At 36.5% G+C, this 22,591-nt stretch overlaps 4 protein-coding genes across 4 annotated transcripts; all 4 read left to right on the top strand.

Moving 5' to 3' along the window:
* The first annotated feature begins 959 nt into the window (after nucleotides 1-959).
* Nucleotides 960-5,957, top strand: PERK8 (Protein kinase superfamily protein). The gene is made up of 8 exons (XM_048107236.2): nucleotides 960-2,709; nucleotides 3,259-3,660; nucleotides 3,747-3,830; nucleotides 4,209-4,279; nucleotides 4,432-4,514; nucleotides 4,693-4,840; nucleotides 5,241-5,402; nucleotides 5,509-5,957. The coding sequence occupies exons 1-8, from the start codon at nucleotides 1,758-1,760 to the stop codon at nucleotides 5,695-5,697; spliced, it is 2,091 nt and encodes a 696-aa protein (XP_047963193.1). The 5' UTR covers nucleotides 960-1,757; the 3' UTR covers nucleotides 5,698-5,957.
* A 116-nt stretch (nucleotides 5,958-6,073) lies between these two features.
* Nucleotides 6,074-10,764, top strand: LOC125204870 (isoprenylcysteine alpha-carbonyl methylesterase ICME-like). The gene is made up of 11 exons (XM_048103627.2): nucleotides 6,074-6,503; nucleotides 6,994-7,070; nucleotides 7,826-7,895; nucleotides 7,985-8,065; nucleotides 8,650-8,724; nucleotides 9,188-9,289; nucleotides 9,477-9,614; nucleotides 9,702-9,767; nucleotides 9,859-10,002; nucleotides 10,160-10,250; nucleotides 10,410-10,764. The coding sequence occupies exons 1-11, from the start codon at nucleotides 6,250-6,252 to the stop codon at nucleotides 10,569-10,571; spliced, it is 1,260 nt and encodes a 419-aa protein (XP_047959584.1). The 5' UTR covers nucleotides 6,074-6,249; the 3' UTR covers nucleotides 10,572-10,764.
* Nucleotides 10,765-13,268: 2,504 nt separating this feature from the next.
* GEX3 (gamete-expressed 3) lies at nucleotides 13,269-16,098 on the top strand. Its single transcript, XM_089059984.1, has 10 exons — nucleotides 13,269-13,419; nucleotides 13,509-13,687; nucleotides 13,779-14,090; nucleotides 14,172-14,418; nucleotides 14,489-14,773; nucleotides 14,847-14,933; nucleotides 15,087-15,119; nucleotides 15,199-15,258; nucleotides 15,318-15,460; nucleotides 15,541-16,098. Exons 1-10 carry the CDS (start codon nucleotides 13,269-13,271, stop codon nucleotides 16,096-16,098), a joined length of 2,055 nt encoding a protein of 684 aa, XP_088916110.1.
* A 773-nt stretch (nucleotides 16,099-16,871) lies between these two features.
* Nucleotides 16,872-20,990, top strand: LOC125204869 (uncharacterized). Its single transcript, XM_048103625.2, has 9 exons — nucleotides 16,872-17,046; nucleotides 17,609-18,055; nucleotides 18,212-18,293; nucleotides 18,368-18,443; nucleotides 18,634-18,714; nucleotides 19,360-19,496; nucleotides 19,649-19,898; nucleotides 20,065-20,128; nucleotides 20,220-20,990. The coding sequence occupies exons 2-9, from the start codon at nucleotides 17,647-17,649 to the stop codon at nucleotides 20,771-20,773; spliced, it is 1,653 nt and encodes a 550-aa protein (XP_047959582.1). The 5' UTR covers nucleotides 16,872-17,046; nucleotides 17,609-17,646; the 3' UTR covers nucleotides 20,774-20,990.
* Nucleotides 20,991-22,591: the final 1,601 nt, after the last annotated feature.

Below are 22,591 nucleotides of genomic sequence, written 5' to 3'. Positions count from 1 at the left end.
AAGCCGTTTTATTTTTGGGGACGAAACGTCAATCCGAATAGCACTACCGGGGCGTATTTCGTCTTGCGGAAAGAGGTCTCCTCGACTCGGCTAAGCATCTTTCCTTACTTTCACGGTTATAGTTTTAAATCTCTTCCGTTGTAATTTTGTTTCAGTTAATTCATTTGTATTCCTTCTTTTGAATTGTATTACGCACGGTTTATATCTTGTAAATTCTAGAGAAACCAACATAATTCACTTTGTTGGTATGCTCACCTGTATGCATGAAGTGTTATGAAAATTTTGTGTGATACTATAAGTACTTAATTTAACCAAATCAGTTCAGTACATAATTTTATCAAGCAAAAATTAATCTTAACTTCTTGCATAATTCGAGGTGCAAAAAAAAAAAAGTAGCCCCTTTAATTTTCACGCGTCATATGTAGTCACACAATCATCAACAAATTTACTGCACAGTGCACATTACTTTCATTTGAACAACAGAATAATTAAAAACAAATCTATGTGAATAAATATTATACAACCAAAAATTAATTTATTTTAAAAAAAGATTTATTTAAACATTTAATTAAAATATATGGATGGACATATATTATATGGAAAGTGCATAATATTGTGGTCATATATCTATGATTTGTGGATAACTTTTTTATTTTTTGGAACCATAAATGTAATTAGTACACCTCAATTCAAATTTTAATTTTAATAGAAATGAAATTTAAATATAAAAATAAAAAAATGTGATTAAAGATTAATAAATCTTTTTAACTCATCCACTTACTACATTTATTATTTAATATATAATTAATACATCAAATTATTAATATAATATTATTTTGGTTGTACAAAATTAATTTGGCTGTCAGCAATCTAGATAAATCACTGAGATGGATAGGAAGCATGTAAATTACTAAGTTGATATTTAAAAAACAAAAAATGAAGGGAAGAAAATGCAAACAAATGATTGAAGAAGGCAGAGAGGGAGCTGTGAACATGGCGTTCATGATCTTCTGTTTGACTTGGCTGCTTCAATACTAAATTCATATTCTCTCCTTCACGTTCACATTAAGTCCCATTATTCTCTACCTCATTCTTTTCTAATCCCACAATTAATACCTCTATACAGCTCAGTTCATAGTGCTCATGAGCATTCACAATTTTTTATTATTTTCTCTCTCCTTCTCTTCTCTTTTCTGAGGAATTGTCTTCAACATTGATTGATTGCTGCGTAGTCGCAGCCACGTTTTGTTGCACATTTCTCTCCTCTACCATATCTCACGGAAACACATTTTTTCTGGATCTTTTTTTTTTCTCTTGCCAATGTCAAGATTCCGACTTGTTTTTGACAAGTGAGAGTTACCTTCAGCTCTAATTAATCTATCTTGCTCATTCATTTGGCTGCATTTCGGTTGTGATTTTGCGGGATTTACATTTAGTCGTTGATTATTGACTCCTCTGATACCAGTGTTGAATTTTTGAAGAATTGTGTTTGGGAAGTTAACTTTTTTTATTGCGGCATTTCTTCAAATATTTGAATTGCGTAGTTTGCATTTGATTTTTCTGGGAATTGTTTGGGATTTCTGTCATCTGGAGCTGATTTCTGATCGGTATCTCTGAAGAATTTTTGGCAATCGATTAGGAAGGATCATTTCCGTTGAATGGTGATATGTTGATATGATGATATGTGCTGGTGATGTTTCGATCTTGAAATTTTGAGATCGAACTTGTTTATAAAGAGGAACTCTTTTTTGTTAATTATGTCTTCAATTATACCAATTCCTTTGCCATCCCTTCCTCCTTCAGGATCTGATGCTAATCAGACAACTAGCACACCACCCCCTGCTTCAGCTCCTCCCCCTTCATCTACTTCCTCTCCACCACCTCCTGAGTCTGCTCCACCACCAGCTCCTTCTTCTCCTCCTCCATCACCACCACAGTCTCCTCCTCCAGAAACACCACCACCTGCATTGCCTTCTGCACCACCCCCTTCTCCCCCACCATCGCCACCTTCCCCTGTGACTCCACCCCCGTCTCCTCCTGCTGCCCCGCCTCCAGCTGACAATTCGACTCCCCCACCAGCAGTGCCACCATCACCGCCACCACCATCGCCACCACCACCATCGGAGAGTTCTCCTCCTAAAGAATCCCCAGCCCCTCCTGTTGCACCACCACCTCCCCCACCTGCTGTTTCACCCTCTTCTCCCCCTCCACCTGCAGAGGCTGCACCTCCTACTGCTAGTCCTCCACCCTCACCGGTGGCGCATTCCCCAAAGCATTCTCCTCCACCTCCTCCAACCGGTTCCCCACCTATCTCCCCAACCAGCAGTCCTCCTCCAGATGCCACTGCATCTCCTCCTCCCACCCCTTCATCAACCTTTTCACCAACTATATCTCCTGTTGCTCCCCCACACAATACATCTAACAATGGAACCCACCCAGCCTCGCCACTTCCATCAATCCCTACAGAGAAACCAACGGCAGGATCAACTCAAAATAGTCCAAACATAACTGCAGATGTAACACCAAGGAATGCCGGTGGTGGTGGTCTTAGAGCTGGAGGTGCAGCAGGACTAGGCATTCTCGTGGGATTTATGGCGCTCTCTCTTGTGGTTCTGGCCGTATGGTATACCAATAAAAGAAAGAGAAGAAAGGATGAGTTTAGACTTAACTATGCCATGCCATCGCCTTTCGCATCCTCCCAAAATTCAGGTAATAAACTATGTTTCCTTCTGGTTACATGCTAGTAGTATAATATAGATCATGAGTTTGGGCATCTGTATTTTGCTAAATTGTTGAAGTTGCACTCAGACATCATTATCCTTCTTGGTTCTTTTGTTTTGTGAGATATAACTATGTTTTACTCTATATATTTTGTTGCAAATTATGTATCCACTCACTTTCCAGGATAATATTTGACATGGCAAGATGCTAGGACTTCTTTAGACATGAATCTGTTTTTTTTTTCCTTTTTCATCTTTTAATATCAAGGCAGCTTAGTTCATTAATTATCAGCTTATCATTGTTATAGTAATTTACCCGTTGATGAATAGTTAAATATTTATGTTGCAAATCAAGGTTAGCGTGGGCTGACCATATTTTCCTTTTCGACCATATTTTCCTTTTCATCTTTCTTCTTCTCTAGGCAACTAAACTGATAAATTTGGCATCTTCAGAAGCTGCCAATTATTTTCAATACGAATTGTGATTAATTTTCTAATTGTGACTGTTGATGTACTCTCTCTTTCTTCCTTTGATCAGATTCGTCGTTTCTCAAATCTCAATATTCGTCTCAATTGGCTGGAAGTATTTCAGCAAACAATTATTACTCTCCCGATGGTGGTTTAAACACTTCAAGGTCATGGTTCACATATCAAGACTTATCTGAAGCTACAAATGGATTTTCTCAAGATAATATTCTGGGGGAAGGTGGTTTTGGGTGTGTTTATAAAGGAACTTTGGTGGATGGAAGGGTAGTTGCCGTTAAACAGTTAAAGGATGGTGGTGGACAAGGAGAGCGTGAATTTAGAGCGGAAGTTGAAATCATTAGCCGAATACACCATAGACATTTAGTATCACTTGTTGGTTACTGCATCTCTGAACAGCAAAGGTTGCTTGTGTATGATTATGTGCCGAACAACACCCTGCACCACCATCTGCATTGTAAGGCTACATTTAAGTTGCTGCCTTGTTAATGTAATTTTAATTTGTGAACTGGAGTTCAGTCATTTGACCTATAACATGGGCAGGTCATGGCACTGTAATGGATTGGGCTAGTCGAGTTAAAGCTGCAACTGGTGCAGCACGTGGACTGGCATATCTTCATGAAGACTGTAAGCTCTAATTTTGTCACTTTTTCATCTTACTATTTTTGCTTAGATCTGTATTGACAGCTTAAAAAATATTCTAGATAAGTAGATAGTAAATCATAAATCCAATTTCATTGATATCACTTTTGTTTTCCTCGAGTAATATCAAATCCCAAAATGTGACTATGCATTACTATAGATATAAGGACAACAAGGGTGGTTCTCTGATGCAGTACTGAGAATGATTCAGCAGAGAATAACAATTTAGTAGTGTATATTTGACTGTTTCTGACCAGAGCAGTTGATTGTTGTCTATTCCATGTATTCAGTTCTTGTCATGTAATTTTCCCCTTGAAACTATTGTGAAAAATTATCTGAAAGTTTTCGGCTTTTTTTTTTCAGGCCAACCCCGTATAATTCACAGAGATATTAAGTCAACAAACATTCTCTTGGATAACAACTTTGTAGCCCTGGTATGCTCGTTCTTCCTATCCTATCCAACATTTCTTGGTTGCCATTTTTAATGAGCTGTAAATCTTGGTTGCAATCTTCTGAGATATTGTAGTTTATCTAGCAAAAGCAATCTACTGCATTAATATTATGTTCGTTACCCACTCATGGGCAGGTTGCGGACTTTGGGCTTGCAAAGCTAGCAATGGAATTGGAATTACATACACATGTGTCAACCCGTGTGATGGGAACCTTCGGGTAGGTCACAACTATTCTCAAAGCTGCAATTAGAGATTATGTTTTTTCTACACTTCAAGATAAACATATACTGATCCAGTCTCCTATTGGTCAACGAACTAGTTTGTACACAGAAACGAATTAGAATTATCATGCATTGTACATCCATCATTTACCAGATTATTTGGATGACTTGCAGATACTTGGCTCCTGAGTATGCATCAACAGGCAAACTCACTGAGAAGTCTGATGTGTTTTCATTTGGTGTTGTGCTTTTGGAGCTCATTACGGGTCGTAAACCGGTGGACGCATCTCAACCACTGGGTGATGAAAGCCTGGTTGAATGGGTAAGATCCAAACCTTGTTCATTGTTTTTCATTGAGTTTTCTTTCAGCCCCAACATGTGTTTTTTGCCTTCAGCTTTTATTATAAGGCAGTATAAATCTAGTGTATTAAAATTAAATCAAGAAGAGACTTTGATATTGCTACTGTACTTTCTGAATGTATAAATAAGACAATGCAGAGAATTAGCTGTTTCTTTTTGCTTTGATTAGATACTATGGTCCTTCCTATTTTTCGAATTTTATCCTGCTTTCCCTGCATTATAACAAAGGTGGTTGGTGCTCTCTAAAGTTGGGTGATCTAGCCAAAACTTAGCGATATGTTCTCTCAGTCTTTGTGATGAATCAAAAAACCTTTTGTATCTATCAAGGCAGTTCAAATCATGAAACACTGCTCTTCATACAGGCTCGGCCATTGATGACTGAAGCACTTGACAAAGAAGAATTTGGAGATCTGGTTGATGCCAAGTTAGGGGACAACTTTGTTCCAAGTGAAATGTTCCGAATGATCGAAGCAGCTGCAGCCTGTGTACGCCATTTAGCTTCCAAAAGGCCGAAGATGAGTCAGGTGAGTTTTTCTCAAGAGCTATCAGACTATATGTACTTCACCTTTTCACACACTGAACGTGGCTTTTGCTTTGTGCTTCTTCTTCTTCTTCTTCATAACTCTGCAGGTAGTGAGAGCTCTTGATTCAATGGAGGAGCTGGCAGATTTGAACAACGGCATGAAACCGGGCCAAAGTGGGATTTTCAGTTCAAGAGAACAATCAGCCCAGATCAAGATGTTTCAGAGGATGGCCTTTGGAAGTCAAGACTACAGTTCAGAATACTTTAATAACTCTCAAAGCAGCTGGAAGAGTTGATCGATTTCGCTATCTCCTGGCTCGTTGCCGTGGTGCAAAAGATAAGAGCTTCAGCCCCTGCGAAAGCATACGTTTTGTGCTGTTTTTGATAGTAATTAATCGAAGCAGGCAGTTTATCTGATGTTACCATTGAATTTATTAGATTTTGCCTTTATACTTACAGTTTGTTGATGTTGCATTATTCACTTATTTTTCCTTTGTAAAAATTTTTGTGGGCTCATAATTCTTTCTCCTAATGCTATACGAGTATTTCTTATCAACTGTTATTTCTTGATTTTTACCGAAAAATCTGGACTTTCTATAATATAGTAAAGTAAAATTATAATGTTAGTAAATCTACATTTATAAAAGTGAACTATTTCATTCAAAATGAACCGTTGCCTCGTCAATCTACACCTATAAAATTTCGTAATCGGATTCCCGCAACCCAATGCAATTGACAAATATTCTGCTATCATTTAGCTAATCCCCATAAACCTGAATCCTAAACAATTGCAATTCTCGAATTCTCCAATCCGTATTTCTGCTTTCCCTATTGTTCCTCCGCCGGCGATGGAATCGCTCTTGTCTCCGGCGGATCGCCTATCCGGAGATTCCGGGGATGAGATTACCGAAGAAAATGAAACTCTGGTTAGCGCGTCGAGTTTCAAAGGTGCTTCTTTGAATCAGCAGCAGAGGCGGAGGCGCGGCAACAAGTTTGCGGCTCCGCCTTGCCGTCAGCAGTCGTTCAGCCGTGAGATTGGCCACGCTGCTGCCGAGACTTACCTTCTCACTCGCCTCAGCTTCAAGCTGCTCAGCTATCTCGGGTACCATTCTTTTTTTTTTTACTTTTAGATTGTGCTTGTGACGAACAATCGTTTAGAAGGCAAGCAAAAGGTTGGATTTTGGATCTTAATTTAGGTACTTGTAAAAACACTTAAAAGTTACTGTATTAAGAAATAGGGAGTAGTACTTTTCGACAGCAATACATGATACCAAAAGGTTACTTTGACATTTGATTATTATTGAGTGTTACGACAATCGGTGGATACTCATTTATTGATTGAGAATTATGTTTTTCATATCAGTGCGGTAATATTTATAGTCATGATAAGTAGATTGTTGCTTTTCTGGAAGCAGGGCTTGCCAATTTACTGCTCTTTCCTTATAAATATTTATTCTTCTTCCACTGATCCATCTGAAGAAGGATTGAGTTTGCCTTTTTTTTTTTGCATGATGGAGAATTTGCAGCCCACCTTATTTTTCATACTGTAACTGGTGTTAGTCAGATCTGTTCATAATGATTTTTTTATTCAGGGTAGGATATCGGTGGATAACAAGACTACTGGCTCTTACTCTTTATGCGATGCTTCTTATGCCGGGTTTTATCCAAGGTAAGCTCTAGATAATTGTATGATTCATTCAATACGTGAAATATGAGAAGATATTGCTCTCTAGAGGACTCACAGTTTGTCCATCCCATTTTCCTCCACATGAATGACGCACAGTTTGGAGTTGCCTATTCATTCACTTTTTTCATCTAGTAAAATGTACTCCTTTTAGTCATTTGGAAAGTGGACGTCATTTGTTGATCCAATCTTATGTTAAGCTGGAGTGAAGAATATGTTCTGGTGATCCAATTTCTAGAGAGAATGAGTGAGGATGCTTATCTGGAAGTTTATATTGATTGTAGATAATGATGCTGTTAGCAATTGTGGGAATAACTGAATAAGGAATCCATAGTGATAATTTGTTGTACTTTACAAAATTCATTTTTCTGCAAACCTGGGATTCATTTTTTTCCACTTAATATCCTTTTTTCAGTTAGTGTATATAATTTGTCTGTAGCTTTAATGTATATAACCTTATCACTTGGGAGTGATGATATTTATATTTCTCTACTTTTGATACATCAATGCGCTCGGCTTCTTCTGATTACTTAATTATTCAGCTTTGCCTTAAATAGGGTATTGGTATCTATGTCATATTCCTACAAAGGGATTCTCCATGTTCCAATGTTAGTTTTGCTACATTTGGGAAATATTCGAAATAGTAGCTTCTGTCGTATGCATATATTTTGCTTATTCTCAATGTTCAGTTAGTTAGCTTCAATCGAGGTACTAGATGTATCCAATTTTCTTTTGTGCAGTTGCTTTTCATTATTACTTTTCAAGCAGAGTGCGTCGAAGTATTGTATATGGTGATCAGCCAAGAAATAGGTATATTTCTGTCAATACTCTTTATCTCATTTCTCCATGCTGCATTAACTTTCATCTGTGTCATTAATACAAATTGTTTTATTTTTCAGGCTAGATTTGTATTTACCTAGAAATAGTGATGGCTTGAAGCCTGTGGTGATATTTGTGACTGGAGGGGCATGGATTATTGGGTAAGTCGAAGTTCACTTTTAATAGCTTCTCTTACTTCTTCTTGGGGTGAAGGTGGGGGAAATGGGAGGTATAATACACTGCACTTTCTTTCTTCTGAAAAGAAGTCATCATATTGATTAAAAAGGAATGAAGAGAACTACAGATGTATCTTTATATATCCTTAATTGTTACTTTTATAAAAGGGGAAAATATCCAGAAGTGAGAATATTGTAGTACCATCTTCTTTGCAAACCTAGTATAAATGTTGCTATTTTTCAATATTTGCACAATCTGGAGTTATTACTGCAACTCTTATGTCATGAAAACATAAATTCACGTGTCTGTTGAGATGAGATTTTTTCCAGAAGATGAAATAAGAATGGCTGTATGTTGTGTCTGCACTGGCAATTTTTCTTGTTCGAGTAATATCCTTCATCTTTTATCAAGAGTGTGGATGCATTTATCTTTTTTTACTCTTAAGGTGTTGATGCTGTTTTGGATTTTTGTATCACAGCATAATATCCTCCTAACCCTTTATTCCCATTTTGTTGAGATAAAGTTTTCTGTGCATTATTATTTTGAATTTTCATGTAACTCAAATCAGGTATAAGGCCTGGGGTGCGCTGCTGGGAATGCAATTGGCAGAAAGAGACATCATAGTGGCATGCCTTGACTACAGGTACTTGACTTAGTTTTAGTTATTAGATGTTAGTGTTGACGTTTATACTTAAGTGGATTTCCAGACATGTGGAATTTAGTTCCAAATACCAGATTACTCCACTGTTGGGGCAACACTTCATTAGCTTAGTTATAACTACTAATGACATGCCACTGAAAATTACGTGCGTTCGTAGAAACATGTATAGTATGTCAAAGAATGGTGGAGCCGTCGTCTTAGACAAAGCTTGCATGTTGGCATGGTAACAATGAAGTTGTTTTCCTTGCTTGATAAAAATGGCACTCTTTAATTTTGTTTCAATTCATTTGTGGGAAAACAGACTTGTATAGACTTGTGGAGTTAAAGCTTAGTATTTAGGAACCTTGTCACATTTCTCTGACAGTTATTGCTTTCTTTAATGACTGCATAGGTGTATCATTATTGGTCTATTGCCTGATACAGTTATTGCATAAATTGGGTGCAGAAATTTTCCTCAGGGAACTATCAGTGACATGGTTTCTGATGTCAGTCATGGAATTGCAGTCATTTGCAACAATATTGCTGAGCTTGGTGGAGATCCAAATAAGTGAGTTATTATTTAATAGTGGTATACAATTTTTTTAAAATTTTGCATTTTGCCTAACCCAATCAGTTTACTATTTGGTATACCTGAACCCAGCTTGTAAAAAAGGTTTGCAATATGCAACCCACAAATGTATTTGATGAATCGTCATGATCTATTAAAGCCAAGATGTGGTATTTGTATTTTACAGGATTTATGTAATGGGGCAATCAGCAGGTGCACATATATCTTCATGTGCTCTTCTGCAGCAGGCAGTAAAAGAATCCAAAGGTGAGAGCATTTCTTGGAGTGCATCCCAGATAAATGCTTATTTTGGTTTGTCAGGGGGGTAAGTTACCACAGATTCGAAGGCTTTTTTATCGATTGCATGATCATGCATTAGTGCTTGCCTAAATTACCTAACAATTATTTACAGGTACAATTTACTCAAACTAGTTGATCATTTCCATAACCGAGGCTTGTATCGGTCTATATTCTTGAGGTGCTGTCTCGTGTTTCAATGTTGTATATTGAACTTCAATATTCAACTAAAATTTGATCCATCTGACTGGTACTCGTATTTATGATTGCAGTATCATGGAAGGAGAAAAGTCATTGGAAAAATTTTCTCCTGAAAAAATCATAGGAAACCCAAGCGCAAGTGGTGCAGTTCGTCTGCTACCACGAATCATTCTTTTCCATGGTACCTCAGATAATTCCATACCATCCGATGAAAGGTTAGTTCCCTCTTGCAGCAATGAATTCAGCTCTATCTTGTTTCTTGGCCTAATCAGTTCCTTCTAAGTTGATCTTGAAATGACTTTTTTGATTCGGAGTTCCAAAATTGGAAACCTTTACTCTGATTTTCCTGAAGCACAACACTTGTATATGCAGCAAAATGTTTGCGGATACACTCCAAAAAGTAGGAGCTCAAGCCGAACTGATCTTGTACGAGGGGAAAACGCATACAGATTTATTCCTCCAAGTAAGTGATATGATCAGTTTCAGTTTTCTTCATCATTGAAGCTGCAAAGATTGTATGAAGTTCCCACAATTATGAGGAAAAAAAAATTCAATTGATAAACAAGAGATTAAACATACTACTCTCATAATAGCCGAAGCAACTAAGCTCTCCAAAATGTAGGATCCTCTGCGTGGTGGTAAAGATGAGCTATTCGACTACTTGGTGGGGTTCATACATGCCGATGACAAGGAAGCTCTTGCTAGGGATGCTGCGGCTCCTCCTATAAGATGTCGTGTACCTGAATTACTTCTTAGATTGGCCGGCCAAATCAGCCCTTTTTAGCCCACACCATACTTGCACTTGCAGCTGAAGATGGAAACCTCACTTCCTCAGTGTTGATCTGTTTTGATATTTGTAATACCTTGTAATTATTGGAGATACAGATCGCTACTTTTACCATGCTCATCGTAATTTGTCTTTGTTAAATGAGGAATGGATGAGGTGATTCATTTTCAATGATTTGAATTTTCTACTACTTATTGTTATACTCCTGATTTTTACTTTAAGAGCGACATATCCAGTAAGGTATATATCGTTATTTTTATATTTCAATTATTTAAGTTGGTATAATTTGTAGTAATTTAATTAGAGGTTGATATTCCTTTTGGAAACGTAATTTAAGAAATTATATATTCCTTCCGTTTCTAAAAAAGTCTCATTTTTGTTATTTTGGTTTGTCCTCCAAATTTAGTTCACTTCTATTTTATGATAATTTTTTCACCACACATTACACTACTCGTAATGTGGGATTCACTTTTCTCTAACACTACTAATGATATTTCCCACTATCATGCTAAGAATAGCTAGGATTTCCAGAAGAAAGCTCATATTCTTCGGACATTGATAAACAATTTGTTGGACAATACTCAAGTAAATTCGAAGAAATTGTGCGAATTGTGTAATCTTCAATTATTGATATCGGTAACCGACCTAAAGCAATTTGATTATAATTCAATTCATGACGATTATAAGTAGAAAGCTCATATTCTTCAGACATTGATAAACAATTTGTTGGACAATACTCAACACAATTACAACAAAATATACAAATTCCAAAATCAATACTGTAAAACTATATTTTTCCAATTTCTCTTTTACTTCATTAGTTTTGCATTAAAATTTAGGGACTTCATTATTTTGCATTAAAATTTATGTTGTCCCTAAATTTCTATTTATAGGAATAGAGAAAGATAACAAATTATGAGAGAGGAGAATGAGTTCATATAAAAATTAGGGGGAAATGTGTAAAACCCAATTTAGAGGTCATGTCAATGGGCCTCTAATTTGGCATCACTTGCGGATTTATAATTCCAGATTAAAGTGAATTAATTTGCTGATTTGATAATCATAATTATTGCCCAATTTGCTTATTGATAGCTGAAAATTAGGGGGAAATGTGTAAACCCAATTTCTCTCTCCATTACACTTCCTTCTACTCTATTTTTGTACCCTCTCTCGTTGGCAATGACATTGAGTTGCTACCTCATCTCACAATAGGATTCACACTTGGATGTAGGCACGAGTTTTAGAAAATATAAAGAAAAGTAGGTTGAATAAGGTAGTGGATTATGAGTATCACTTGTATATATTAGTTTTATAAAAAAAATGTGAGTAGAATAAGTTGTGAAATATAGGGCATACTTATCATTTATGGTAAAAGAGAAAATCTGAGTCTTATTGCAAGACGAGAAAATCTGAGTCTTATTGCAAGACGGACTGAAATAAAAAATTGTGACTCTAATTGTAGAAAAGAGGTAGTGATATTTTTTAAAAAGACTAATACTAACTTTTAATTTTTAACTATGTTAGAAATGGGAAAAAAGTAAGTCATTTGGTCATAATATGACAATATAACAATCTCTTTTGCAAATTAGACTGTTTTTACAATTAGGTCCATACATAATATCACAAAGTTTTGTTAGATAATAACATGGTATACTTTCAAATGTCATTAAATTTTGTACTATACTTTTATTTTATAGTAACACATAGTAACTAATTTAATTTAGAGACACTTTTTTGGGTGATAATTCTTCAAAAAATTAGTTACAATATCAATAAGAAGATTAATGTCAGATAAAAAAATATGAAAAAGAGAAATATAAATGAAATTAACATTATTTCGTGCGCAACAATCTCAAATAAGTGCATTGCTCAATTACAAAAAAGTCTTTATTCACTTCTTCCTCTTAATCAGCCAATCATATTTCTTGGGAGCCAGGTCCACAAATAGCTTGTCATCAATAAAATGAATACCATCTTGTTCTACTACCCACCACGACTCCTTCGTTATATATTGCACTAGCTTTTCACGGTAAACTTCAAAAGATTGATACAAGTTGTGACTTGGATCTTGATCCCACCAAAAATGACAGAAAAACATGGTGGTTGGGAAAAAATTTGCACAAAAATGCCACTCGTAATCTTGGTTTGGACTAAGATTGTGAAATCCGAGATCATCGTCTTTAGATGCACAGTGAACTCTTAACGGCGGAGAATTATGAGGCAGCCTGCTAAGGATGTGGATATGATGCTTTTGTGTGCCGAAGCATCCATCCACATACACAAACTCCCTCACAACGAAGATTTCTAGAAAAATTATTAGCAGCAAATTTTTCTTCATTCTTGATTTTTTTTTTTTTTGTTTATTGATTGTTGAAGACATTGCATTTATAGTGTGGTTTAGTATTGTTTAATTTGGCATCAATTGCACAATTGGAATTCCGAATTAATGTGACTTAATTTTCGGATTGAATGTTGTAAATTCAATGGAATTTATCTCAATTTAATACTGTATCACTCTAAATTAAAGAGAGTTGAAAAACCGCTGAAATTGAATCTAATTAATCATTTTAAATTTTAATTTAGTTTAATTTAATTTTCCCGCCTTCAACAAATTAACCGCTTCCTTCCTGTTCATGCTCGTTTTTGCAGCCATAATTAAGTTGGTTTTTTCTCAAGAAATCCTATTTCTTAACTATGTCGCTGAAATCATCAATCATAAAATCTCTTTCTGTTCAAATTCCTTCAATCCTTGTTTTCTTGTCATTGATTGCACCATTAACTTCTGCTGGATCTTCTCACTTCAACCATCTCAACAAGTTTTCACAATATCCTCATTCCTTTTCAGGTTATCTCTCTCTGTCTCAATTTAAAAATTTGTGTAAAGATCTGATTTTTTATTTTTTATTTTTGTCGTTTATTCGATGTGATATGCAGATTCAAAGAGGGCTGTTGATAGGCTTTACAAGAGTTTAATCATGGATGATGGGAGGATTTGTGCTTGCTCAAGGAAATACTTGTTTGCATTCGAGAGAAACGGAACCATCGCGTGGGCGCTGCACTTGAACTATACTTGCAGTTCGAGTATAACTCCGGTTCATGGAGGATCAAGCAAGGCAATGAATCAATCAATCCATTGCATTTGTATTTCTTAAAAAAGAAGAAAAAAGAATTCATTTGCTGATGAGTATAATTTACTATTTGCAGATATATTTAGTTGCAGAGAACAAAGTACTGAAAATCTATCCTCTAAGGATTGGAACTAATGAAGCTCCTGTGGAAGTATTCTTCGAATGTGCAGAAGAGATCATTGGGATCGCTGCAAGCTTATCGAGCTCTTGTGTGCTCATCAATGTCAAAAATAGAGGGCTGTTTGCTTATCGCTTGTACGGGCAGCTTTTCTGGAGCGCTGGCCCCGTGCTTTATCAGCATGGATATCGCCAAGGTTGTAGGAGAAACGTTACCGACTGCTATTTCACTTCCGCGCCTGTGATTGATCAATGTGAAGCTAGTATTTTTGTAAGGTTTCACTTTTTAAAAAAAAAAATTATGTTTGTTGCATGCCTTCTTGAAGATAAACTGTTTATGGCTTTGATGTAGATGATTAACACGGTTGGGGAAGTGTATTCGTTATCAATCCGTGGTCATCATTTTAAATGGATCCAAGATCTTAGCTTGTATGGAAATGCATTTAGGCTTACTGCTGGAAACAATGGCCTTCTGTATGTTACTGTGGGTGATAAAGCTCTTGTTCTGGCTTTGGATGTTTCTCGAGGAAACGTTTTGTGGCAAGGAAGCATTGGGCCGTTGAGCTCAGCAGATCACGAGCCGGTTGTTGATGCAAATGGTAAGAAGATCATCATTTTTGCATTAGTCTTAAGATGAAGTTTAATATTTTTTGGTTGATTGATGAACAGGCTGGATATCGTATAGCTCGCTGGACGGATTTCTGTATTCGTTTTCAGCAACGGGATATCTCAAGAAGTTCCCTAGATCAGCTAGTTGGAGTTCTGTTATGCAGGTTGATCCGGTGCTTGATTGCTCCGGTTATGCCATTTACATCTCTCAGACAGAGATGGAGGGGAAATATTCCCAGAAATTTGCAGATTACACTCATGTGTCTGCATTGAAACCTAAAAATGTTGTGTTCACTTCTCTTGTTCCGGCTTCTGGTTCCGTCCTATGGTTCGAAAGCGATCCTAGTAATCATCTATCTCTCTCTCTCTCATCAATCTATTGTCACAACAATGCTAAATTAATTTTATGAACAAGCAGGTCAATTCCTGTTCCACCTCTCCCGGAGTGATCTGCAGCATTTTTTGGTGGATGAAAGAACTCTCCTCACCTTTTTTGCTGTCTCAAGTAATTTTTCCAACTTCTCTTGCTTAATATGAACTTTAGATTATCCATGATCGTGTGATGATGCAGCATTGCAACGGGGTAAAACTCACTCCCGCTGCAAGACTTGCATCATCACTTAGTTCAAGCCTAATAGGAAAAATTGCTGTGATGCAGGAAATGGCAACCCGTTGCCTTGTCGTTCCACTCGTAAGATCATGCATATCCACACAATTTAAGTAGCTTACACAAAACTGCAGTTTCTGTAACATCATTTATTCGGTTATAGGTCAGAAACTCGCCTCTAGCTGCGCACAAGTGAAGCCCAAGAGCACAAATATCTACATAGGTAAATTCTTGCAACTGCACATATCCAAAACAAGCTGACTAACATTTTCTTTTATGCAGGAAACAAGAGGACAATCACATTGTTTCTCATGATGGAATCCGTAGTTCTTCTTCTACTAGCCGTGCTGGTGCGATTCTGCTGCATTTTCTGGAAGAAGAAAAAGCTTCAAGGCCTAGACCTTGGCAAATTCCTTGAGAAGAGAGTATGTATAAATCCTTTCATTCGCATATTTTGTATCAAACAATGAGTCAGTCCTATGAAGCCATTCTTGCATCTGTGCAGCGTTATCTGCGATCCAAGAAGAAGGCGTTCGACAAAATGATAACTGAACTGAAGCAAAAGGCCTCAGAGGAAGAAGAGGTACAGCAGAAGCTAGGCCACCTGGTTAAGGCAAGGGAGGGCATCAAGAGGAGGCTCTCAACGACGTATAGCTTAGGAAGGGACGGGGAGGGATCATCATCGCGTCCCAAGTCCCTTCTTCCGCTGCATGATGGGAGGAGCAGAAGCTACTCCTTTCAAGGATCCAAGAAAGAGAATGTCACCATATTCCACACTCTTAGCGATACTAGCGATTCGGATGAAGAGGTGAGCAGCCTCGTGGAAGAGGCCGATGACGATCTCTCTCAAGATGAGGTTGCAAAGGGGAAGGGGAAAGGTCAAGTTGGAGGAGAAAGCTCTAGTGATTATGGTGGTAGTGAGGAAGAGTATGTGATGAGTCCATTGTTTTTGAAGCATTCGTTTAGTGAAATAGAGGAAGTGAAGGGGGATGACTATGATGGTGATGATTCACATAGTGAAAGAAGAAGCTTGAGGAGAAGAACTATGTCTTTCACTGGTTAAATACCAAAACAAACTAACTTGGTTTTTGCTTGGCTATATGGAATAAATTATGCTAACTTCTCAAATATTTTAAGATAAACATTATATTTGATTATGGGCAAAGGGGGTCACAAAGCTGAATTCTCACAACACTAGTAACAAAATTATTTATAAATTATAACAATCTGGTTCTTCATGAAATCACCAAGATATAACTTATAAGTTGATTATTTAAAATTTGATTAGTTATAAATATATCGAATACGCTTACTTAATTATATTGAACTTAATATTGAGTGATTAGGAAACCCAAAGAATGTAAAAGAAAATAAAACGCCAACTAACAAAATTTAAAATAAATCCAAAAAATAGTTACTACTACTTTTTTTAAAAAAAAAAAAAAAAAAAAAAAAAACTTTTTCACATGTAATGATCACCCATCATATAATAACAATGACTTTGATTCCTCGACTAGTTTCGCAAGCACCGTCTGAATTTCAAATCTTTCCGACACAATCAACATTTTTTGACATAATCATTTAAATCTACATCATAACTCTATGATAGATTAATATCCATCATCTAAATACAAAAAAGACATTTTTCAAGTTCTCATTGAAAAGGGAAGACATTTAGTTTCAAGATCACAATGAGAAATTAAAATAATAAAATCTATTAAGTGACTCTATTAGGTAAAATATCCAAAAATAGATTGTTGAAAATCATAAAAATTCAATGAATAGTTAGTGGTAAAACTGTAAGAGAGTAGAAGGGACTTTTCATTATTGACACCAACAAATATTATCAAGGCTGCGCAGACCTATCGATTTCCAAATTATCTCCGTTTCTTCTCTCTCTCTCTCTCCCCCTCACGCGCACGCAGATTTAATCCCCCAAATTTTCAAATACTTGGCGCTACAGGTCCGGATTCCAAAGCCTCTCAATTCCGGCGGCGCTCAGGCATCCCAGGTAAACTCAGAACCCTAATTCTTTGGCTATGTACTCGTGGATTTCCTAGTTGTGCGAAACCTTCATCTGAACTGAATATGCTTAGTTACACCCTTCTTGTGCTTGATTGGAGCTAGATTTGATGTGTTTCTGAAGTTATTTCTGAATTTGATGCAAAAGCTACAGGTTTAGGTTTTTCTACGGTATCTTCTATATTTTTTGCACCTGTACAGATTCGTTAGATCCACAGATTGTGTAGTATTTGATCCTGTTTTGGATATCACTTAGTGTAACAGCTAGTTTTGGAAAGATGGAATTTTGGTGGTGAATGTGGATTTACTGAGTTCCACCCGATGAAATTATTGTTTCATGTAAGCTCACCTTTGAAACCTCATATGTTATATGGAAAAAAGTTTTACAAATCAGTGCATTTCTGGATAAATTATAAATTCGTTTAGATCCTGGCCTGGGCATATTGATAGATACTTTCAATTGTTGTGTGCTGGTTGCGCGTATAAATTTACCTTCTTTGTGTTAGTTGAATGAGTTATATTTGTTCACTTTTGTAATGTACTCCATGCAGCATTGATATACTTTTACTCAGAATAGATACTGCCTGCAATGGAAACAGAGGATCTGATTAAACTGCCGGCTTCCAGTAATTCAGAACATGGTGATAATGACAATACATGTGAATCTGGTCCAGAAGCCATTAGCTCTGAATCTCTACATCTAAACTCTGAGGTAACAGAAGAGATTAATGGGGAGGATCCTGGAGCCACTGTGGGTGTTTTGGATGAAAATATGGATGCTTTGATGGAGGATGACTTTGAAGGGGGTCCAAATAGTAATGGAGTGACCCCACCGGTTGGTTTGGGAATAACAGATTCAGTTGCAAATGTAGAAAAAGTGGCATCCGTTAGTTCTATGCTTCATGGAAATGGATTTGTATCAGTTCAAAGTGAAATAAGTGTCAGCAATCTTAAGAAAAATGAAGTACTTTCAAGTAAAATGGAGCTAGATGCTAAGTGTATCCTTTCTTTTGTAGCTTTGGTTGTTTTACTCTGTACTTCTAGAGGACCTACTGGGACATGAATCTCATGTTTTTTTTGTTTCCCGTGCCTTCTTCCAATCATCTAATTGCCAATTTTTCTGGTTTTATACTTTCCGTAACTTGTTATACCAGCTATATCTGGGGTTAAGAGACCTCGAGCAGCTGTTGATGAGTATCAACCTTCAGTGCATGTGATCTATAGCTCTCTACCAAGGTATGTAACCACTGTGCACACACTATTCTATTTTGGATGTAATTGTTACTGATAAGCTTCCATTCCATTATCAGAGAAAGTAAGCAAAAGCTCGAAAAGCTGTTAGAGCAGTGGTCCCAGTGGCATTCAGAGTGGAGCTCTTCATCAGATGTAATCACATTTTGATCCACACCTAAAATACTGCTTTTGTAACCTTGTTGTGTTCTGCATCCAATACGTTGTTGGTGTATATTTTTTGTATTTGCATTTTGTCCTACTGTTTTTATATTCATTGTGCTTAGAGTGATGTAGCTATACCAACACATGAATGATATGTCTGATGTCTGCTTATCTAATTCAGGACTCAAATGTAGTGCTGGAATCTGGAGAAGAGACCTACTTCCCTGCTCTTCGGATTGGCGGGGATAAACCCTCTTCAATAGTATGATTCTCTGCTTATTAACTTATGCAATAAACTGAACTGAGTTTATCTAGCTTTCATATTTTACTGATTTAAGCCACCTAAATATGGCATGACTTATAGTCCAGTATAAAGAAGTAGAACATTCATATTAGCTTAAAATTAATCTTGTGGGTTCAAGCTCTATTACATTTATCAATTAGTTTGACTCAATTGGATTTGTATTATACTTCTGTAGCCTGTAAGTAACTTTATAGTGGAGTATTTGAATGGGTTCTTTGCAAAGATACAACCTAACTGAACCATAATGCCTATATAGGTCTAGTAATTTAACATGGAACATTCCTGTAGATTTCAACTAGTGATTCTTTTCGTGCTGTAATGTATCTCGTGTATGAATACTCCTTTTCTGAAATTTTACCCAAGATAAGGACTGGAGTCTCATTTTTTGGGTATTGCTTCCTATCTCCTTGGGCACTTGAAAGTCTTTAATAGTTAAATGCTTCCGAAGACAAGTATGAGGAATTTCTGTTCCACCATCCCTTGAAATGTAAACTTGAGTGGGCATGAATACATTTTCTCCAACATTGATTATCAAAAACTGTTTCTAATATACATAAATAGTTGTAGACTTATAGTAAATAGTAATCCACAATTTGTATGCAGACCTTTTGGGTGGACAGCAAAACAAAAATGCAGTCAAGTACGGAGTTTAAACAATTGGATAGCGCTTCTGCTCCTCTCTATGATCGTGAATATTCTTCAGCTTTGACTTCAACTGATGGTGCCAGCGGTTTGGATGGGTATGCTTAGTTTCTTAACAGATGACTGCTCTTGAACCCCCCCCCCCCAACAACAAAAAATCCTGGATACACCAACCGAAAATCTTGTCTTCCTCTTTCCATTTCAATCATTGCCTGATTTTTCATTCTATGATGTCTTTGTTTTTATCCAGAAGAGCAGATAAGCTGGATGCTTCCCGTTGTTTCAACTGTGGTTCATATGGCCATGCATTGAAAGATTGCTCTAAGCCACGTGACAATGCTGCCGTTAATAGTGCTCGAAAGCAACAGAAAGTCAAACGAAATCAGCATCCCAATTCTCGAAATTCAACTCGATATTATCAGACTTCTCGAGGAGGAAAATATGATGGTTTAACACCAGGTGTGCTTAATGGTGAAACAAAGAAAGCATTAGGCCTTGGGGTAAGTATTCTTCTTCTTCTAGACGAGAATCATGCACCATTTTTTTATCACTAGTATATATTAATAGATGATACCAAGCTAAGCTGATTGCTATTGAACCTTAACTTGTTATATCTTGGACATTCATGATGAAAATGTTTATAGTTCTTGTTTTATGTATACACAGGATCTTGATCCACCTCCGTGGCTTAAAAGAATGCGAGAAATTGGATACCCGCCTGGTTATTTAGGTAATGGATTCGTGCATGTTGTGGCCATTAGCTTCTTGTGTTGTGCTAATCTGTTAGTGTGGTCTTATTTCCTATTTCAATTTTATCTCAGACGCGGAAACAGAAGACCAGCCTTCAGGCATAACAATCTTTGGTGATGATACATATAAGGATGAAAATGAGGAAGGGGAAATCTTAGATGCAAGCTATGCTGAGCCATTAAGGAAAATGACTGTCGAATTTCCTGGGCTAAATGCCCCTGTCCCAGAAAATGCCGATGAAAGACTTTGGGCATCTGATGAAAGACTTTGGGCATCCAACTCATTGAGTTCCAACCCATCTAGGTATAGCTCACACCAACGGTATAATCAACCATCTGAAACTTCCAGCAGAGGGTACTATAGTGAGCAGAGGCGGTCGAGGGATTGGGACGACGAGGGGCCTCCGGGGTGTGAACCTGGAACTAGCCCCTCTCTATCGAATCATTTTCATAGATATGGAGATCTGGATTCTGGTTACAAACCCCATAGCCCCCGAGACAGCCCGTCTACGACTTGGAGCTCAAGCTATGCCAGATCATTGTCGGATAGAGGAAGACGAAGTCCCCTGCATCGTGATGGTTCCCCCACATATGGCTACTATGGTTCATATGCTTCTCCTAGATAGACAAAGGCAATGCTTTTCTGTACCCAGGTGGATCACCTAAACAAATGAAGGTTTGTGTAACATGTTATTTAAAATTTGAATTTCGTTACAGTAGAGGAACCACAATCTTTCGAATAGTTCTATTACTTTACATACACTTGCAGTCTTTGTTAAGTTTGAATTTCAACAGTTTAGGTTTTAATTTTTGGAAATAATATAATCTTTACTTGATCTTGTACTTTCATTATGATATTTAGAATGTTGCTATATTGTAATCATTTTTGCAATTTCTGCAATTTCATGTTCCATTGTTTTTAGTGATAAAAGTCATGCTTCATAGGCGAAACGATTATCAGGTTGCATAAAGTAGTGTGGTTGTCATTGTCAAAAATTAGAATTTGGTGATATAATTGCAGCATCACAATTTTTATTTGTTGTCTGTCTCTGGAATCGACATTGCTCATCATGTCTAGGTGCGTATTATTCGAATTTGCACGCGTGCAAAAGTTGAGCACGCTAAGCATTGGCATTACATGTATTGCGCTCGACTTTGGTATGCGTCTTACGGAATCAGAAAATTTGAGCCACAGATGAAATAAATGGAGTGCCGTTGGGACGTGATTGATACTATTCTTGGCACTACCACTACAATTTTCAACAATACCTAAGACAAAAGAAAAAAGCACAAGCTTATGTTAAAAGAGAGAAAATTAAGAGAAACGGAGAGATCAATAAGTGAAATAAACTTAATTGAACGAATTAAATGAAGTATATTTATGTTCCTTCATATCAAACTTTTAATTCTGAAAACTGCTACTACTACTTTACTGTATTACTACCACATTACATTCTAAAACAAATTGGATCATGTCAGGTCGATCTAAGCTCATTGGGCTTTTGATATGGACCTATCTTGGCCCAGAACACAATCGGGCTTAAATCTTAATGTAAATCGTTAATGGAATTTGATCAAATGCAAACTCTAAATATTATACAGATCCCAAACTATGATCTGGACCGTTAGAAAATATCAACAGATGTTAAAATAATAATAAAAAATATCAACACAATGTCAACTTGATGTTGTATTGAAATTGTGTTGACATCAAAATCTTGAAATTTTACACTGTATTGACATTGTGTTGAAATTGTGTTGATACTGTGTTGAAAAATTTGGAGTTTGTACAATAGATGAGTTTGCATTTTATTCTTAACCCGTAGTTAATAAGACAGAATATATTTGATTCCTCTAATTAACCAATTAAATTTGGATAAGATTATTACCATTCAATATTGCAGCCAAACATTCATTGTCACTCTTCCCACCCTCATTTAAATTCCTCTAATTAACCAATTAAATTTGGATAAGATTATTACCAATCAATATTGCAGCCAAACATTCATTGTCACTCTTCCCACCCTCTTTTAATCTCATCATTAATTTCTACCTATTTACATATTGTGGTTGCCCATTGCGCACATACGTTAATAGGAGTAATAAATTGTACTACTAGTATATGTTCTACAAACAACCTTTCAAAAGATACTACAAACAATTATGCGAGCAATTTATGAATTTCAATTAATCTTTTATTTAGAAGTTCAAGCTTGAATTTTATGTATTAAATAACTAAAAAAGTTCAAATGATTGAATTTGTCGAAATAATAATAACTTACTATTATTCTAAAGTCTAAACACTTGAATTTGATGTATCCTATTCGTATTTAATTTCCGTAAGTGTAGAATTGTACATGTCAAGCATGTAGAATTACTATACTAAATAAAAATTGAGCAAGATTAGGAAATATAAAGACTTTTGTGTACGTATATGGATTAAG

This window comes from Salvia hispanica, chromosome 6 (assembly GCF_029641045.1).
Source record: "Salvia hispanica isolate PSC_SH4W2 chromosome 6, Shi_PSC_v1, whole genome shotgun sequence".
In the NCBI taxonomy this organism is placed as follows: domain Eukaryota; kingdom Viridiplantae; phylum Streptophyta; class Magnoliopsida; order Lamiales; family Lamiaceae; genus Salvia; species Salvia hispanica.
The sequence above is the reverse complement of the archived record's forward strand: the minus strand, read 5'-3'. Positions and strand labels throughout refer to the sequence as shown.

Excerpts from the sequence above, each read along its gene's own strand:
- GEX3 (XM_089059984.1), top strand. The coding sequence starts at position 13,269 with ATGTCGCTGAAATCATCAATCATAAAATCTCTTTCTGTTCAAATTCCT. Across the intron at positions 13,420-13,508 it reads ATATCCTCATTCCTTTTCAG|ATTCAAAGAGGGCTGTTGAT; the intron begins GTTATCTCTCTC and ends TGTGATATGCAG. Across the intron at positions 15,120-15,198 it reads GTTGCCTTGTCGTTCCACTC|GTCAGAAACTCGCCTCTAGC; the intron begins GTAAGATCATGC and ends ATTCGGTTATAG.
- PERK8 (XM_048107236.2), top strand. The coding sequence starts at position 1,758 with ATGTCTTCAATTATACCAATTCCTTTGCCATCCCTTCCTCCTTCAGGA. Across the intron at positions 2,710-3,258 it reads CGCATCCTCCCAAAATTCAG|ATTCGTCGTTTCTCAAATCT; the intron begins GTAATAAACTAT and ends TCCTTTGATCAG. Across the intron at positions 4,841-5,240 it reads ATGAAAGCCTGGTTGAATGG|GCTCGGCCATTGATGACTGA; the intron begins GTAAGATCCAAA and ends CTCTTCATACAG.
- LOC125204869 (XM_048103625.2), top strand. The coding sequence starts at position 17,647 with ATGGAAACAGAGGATCTGATTAAACTGCCGGCTTCCAGTAATTCAGAA. Across the intron at positions 18,444-18,633 it reads AGTGGAGCTCTTCATCAGAT|GACTCAAATGTAGTGCTGGA; the intron begins GTAATCACATTT and ends TATCTAATTCAG. Across the intron at positions 19,899-20,064 it reads AGAAAGCATTAGGCCTTGGG|GATCTTGATCCACCTCCGTG; the intron begins GTAAGTATTCTT and ends ATGTATACACAG.
- LOC125204870 (XM_048103627.2), top strand. The coding sequence starts at position 6,250 with ATGGAATCGCTCTTGTCTCCGGCGGATCGCCTATCCGGAGATTCCGGG. Across the intron at positions 7,071-7,825 it reads TATGCCGGGTTTTATCCAAG|TTGCTTTTCATTATTACTTT; the intron begins GTAAGCTCTAGA and ends TCTTTTGTGCAG. Across the intron at positions 7,896-7,984 it reads GGTGATCAGCCAAGAAATAG|GCTAGATTTGTATTTACCTA; the intron begins GTATATTTCTGT and ends TTTATTTTTCAG.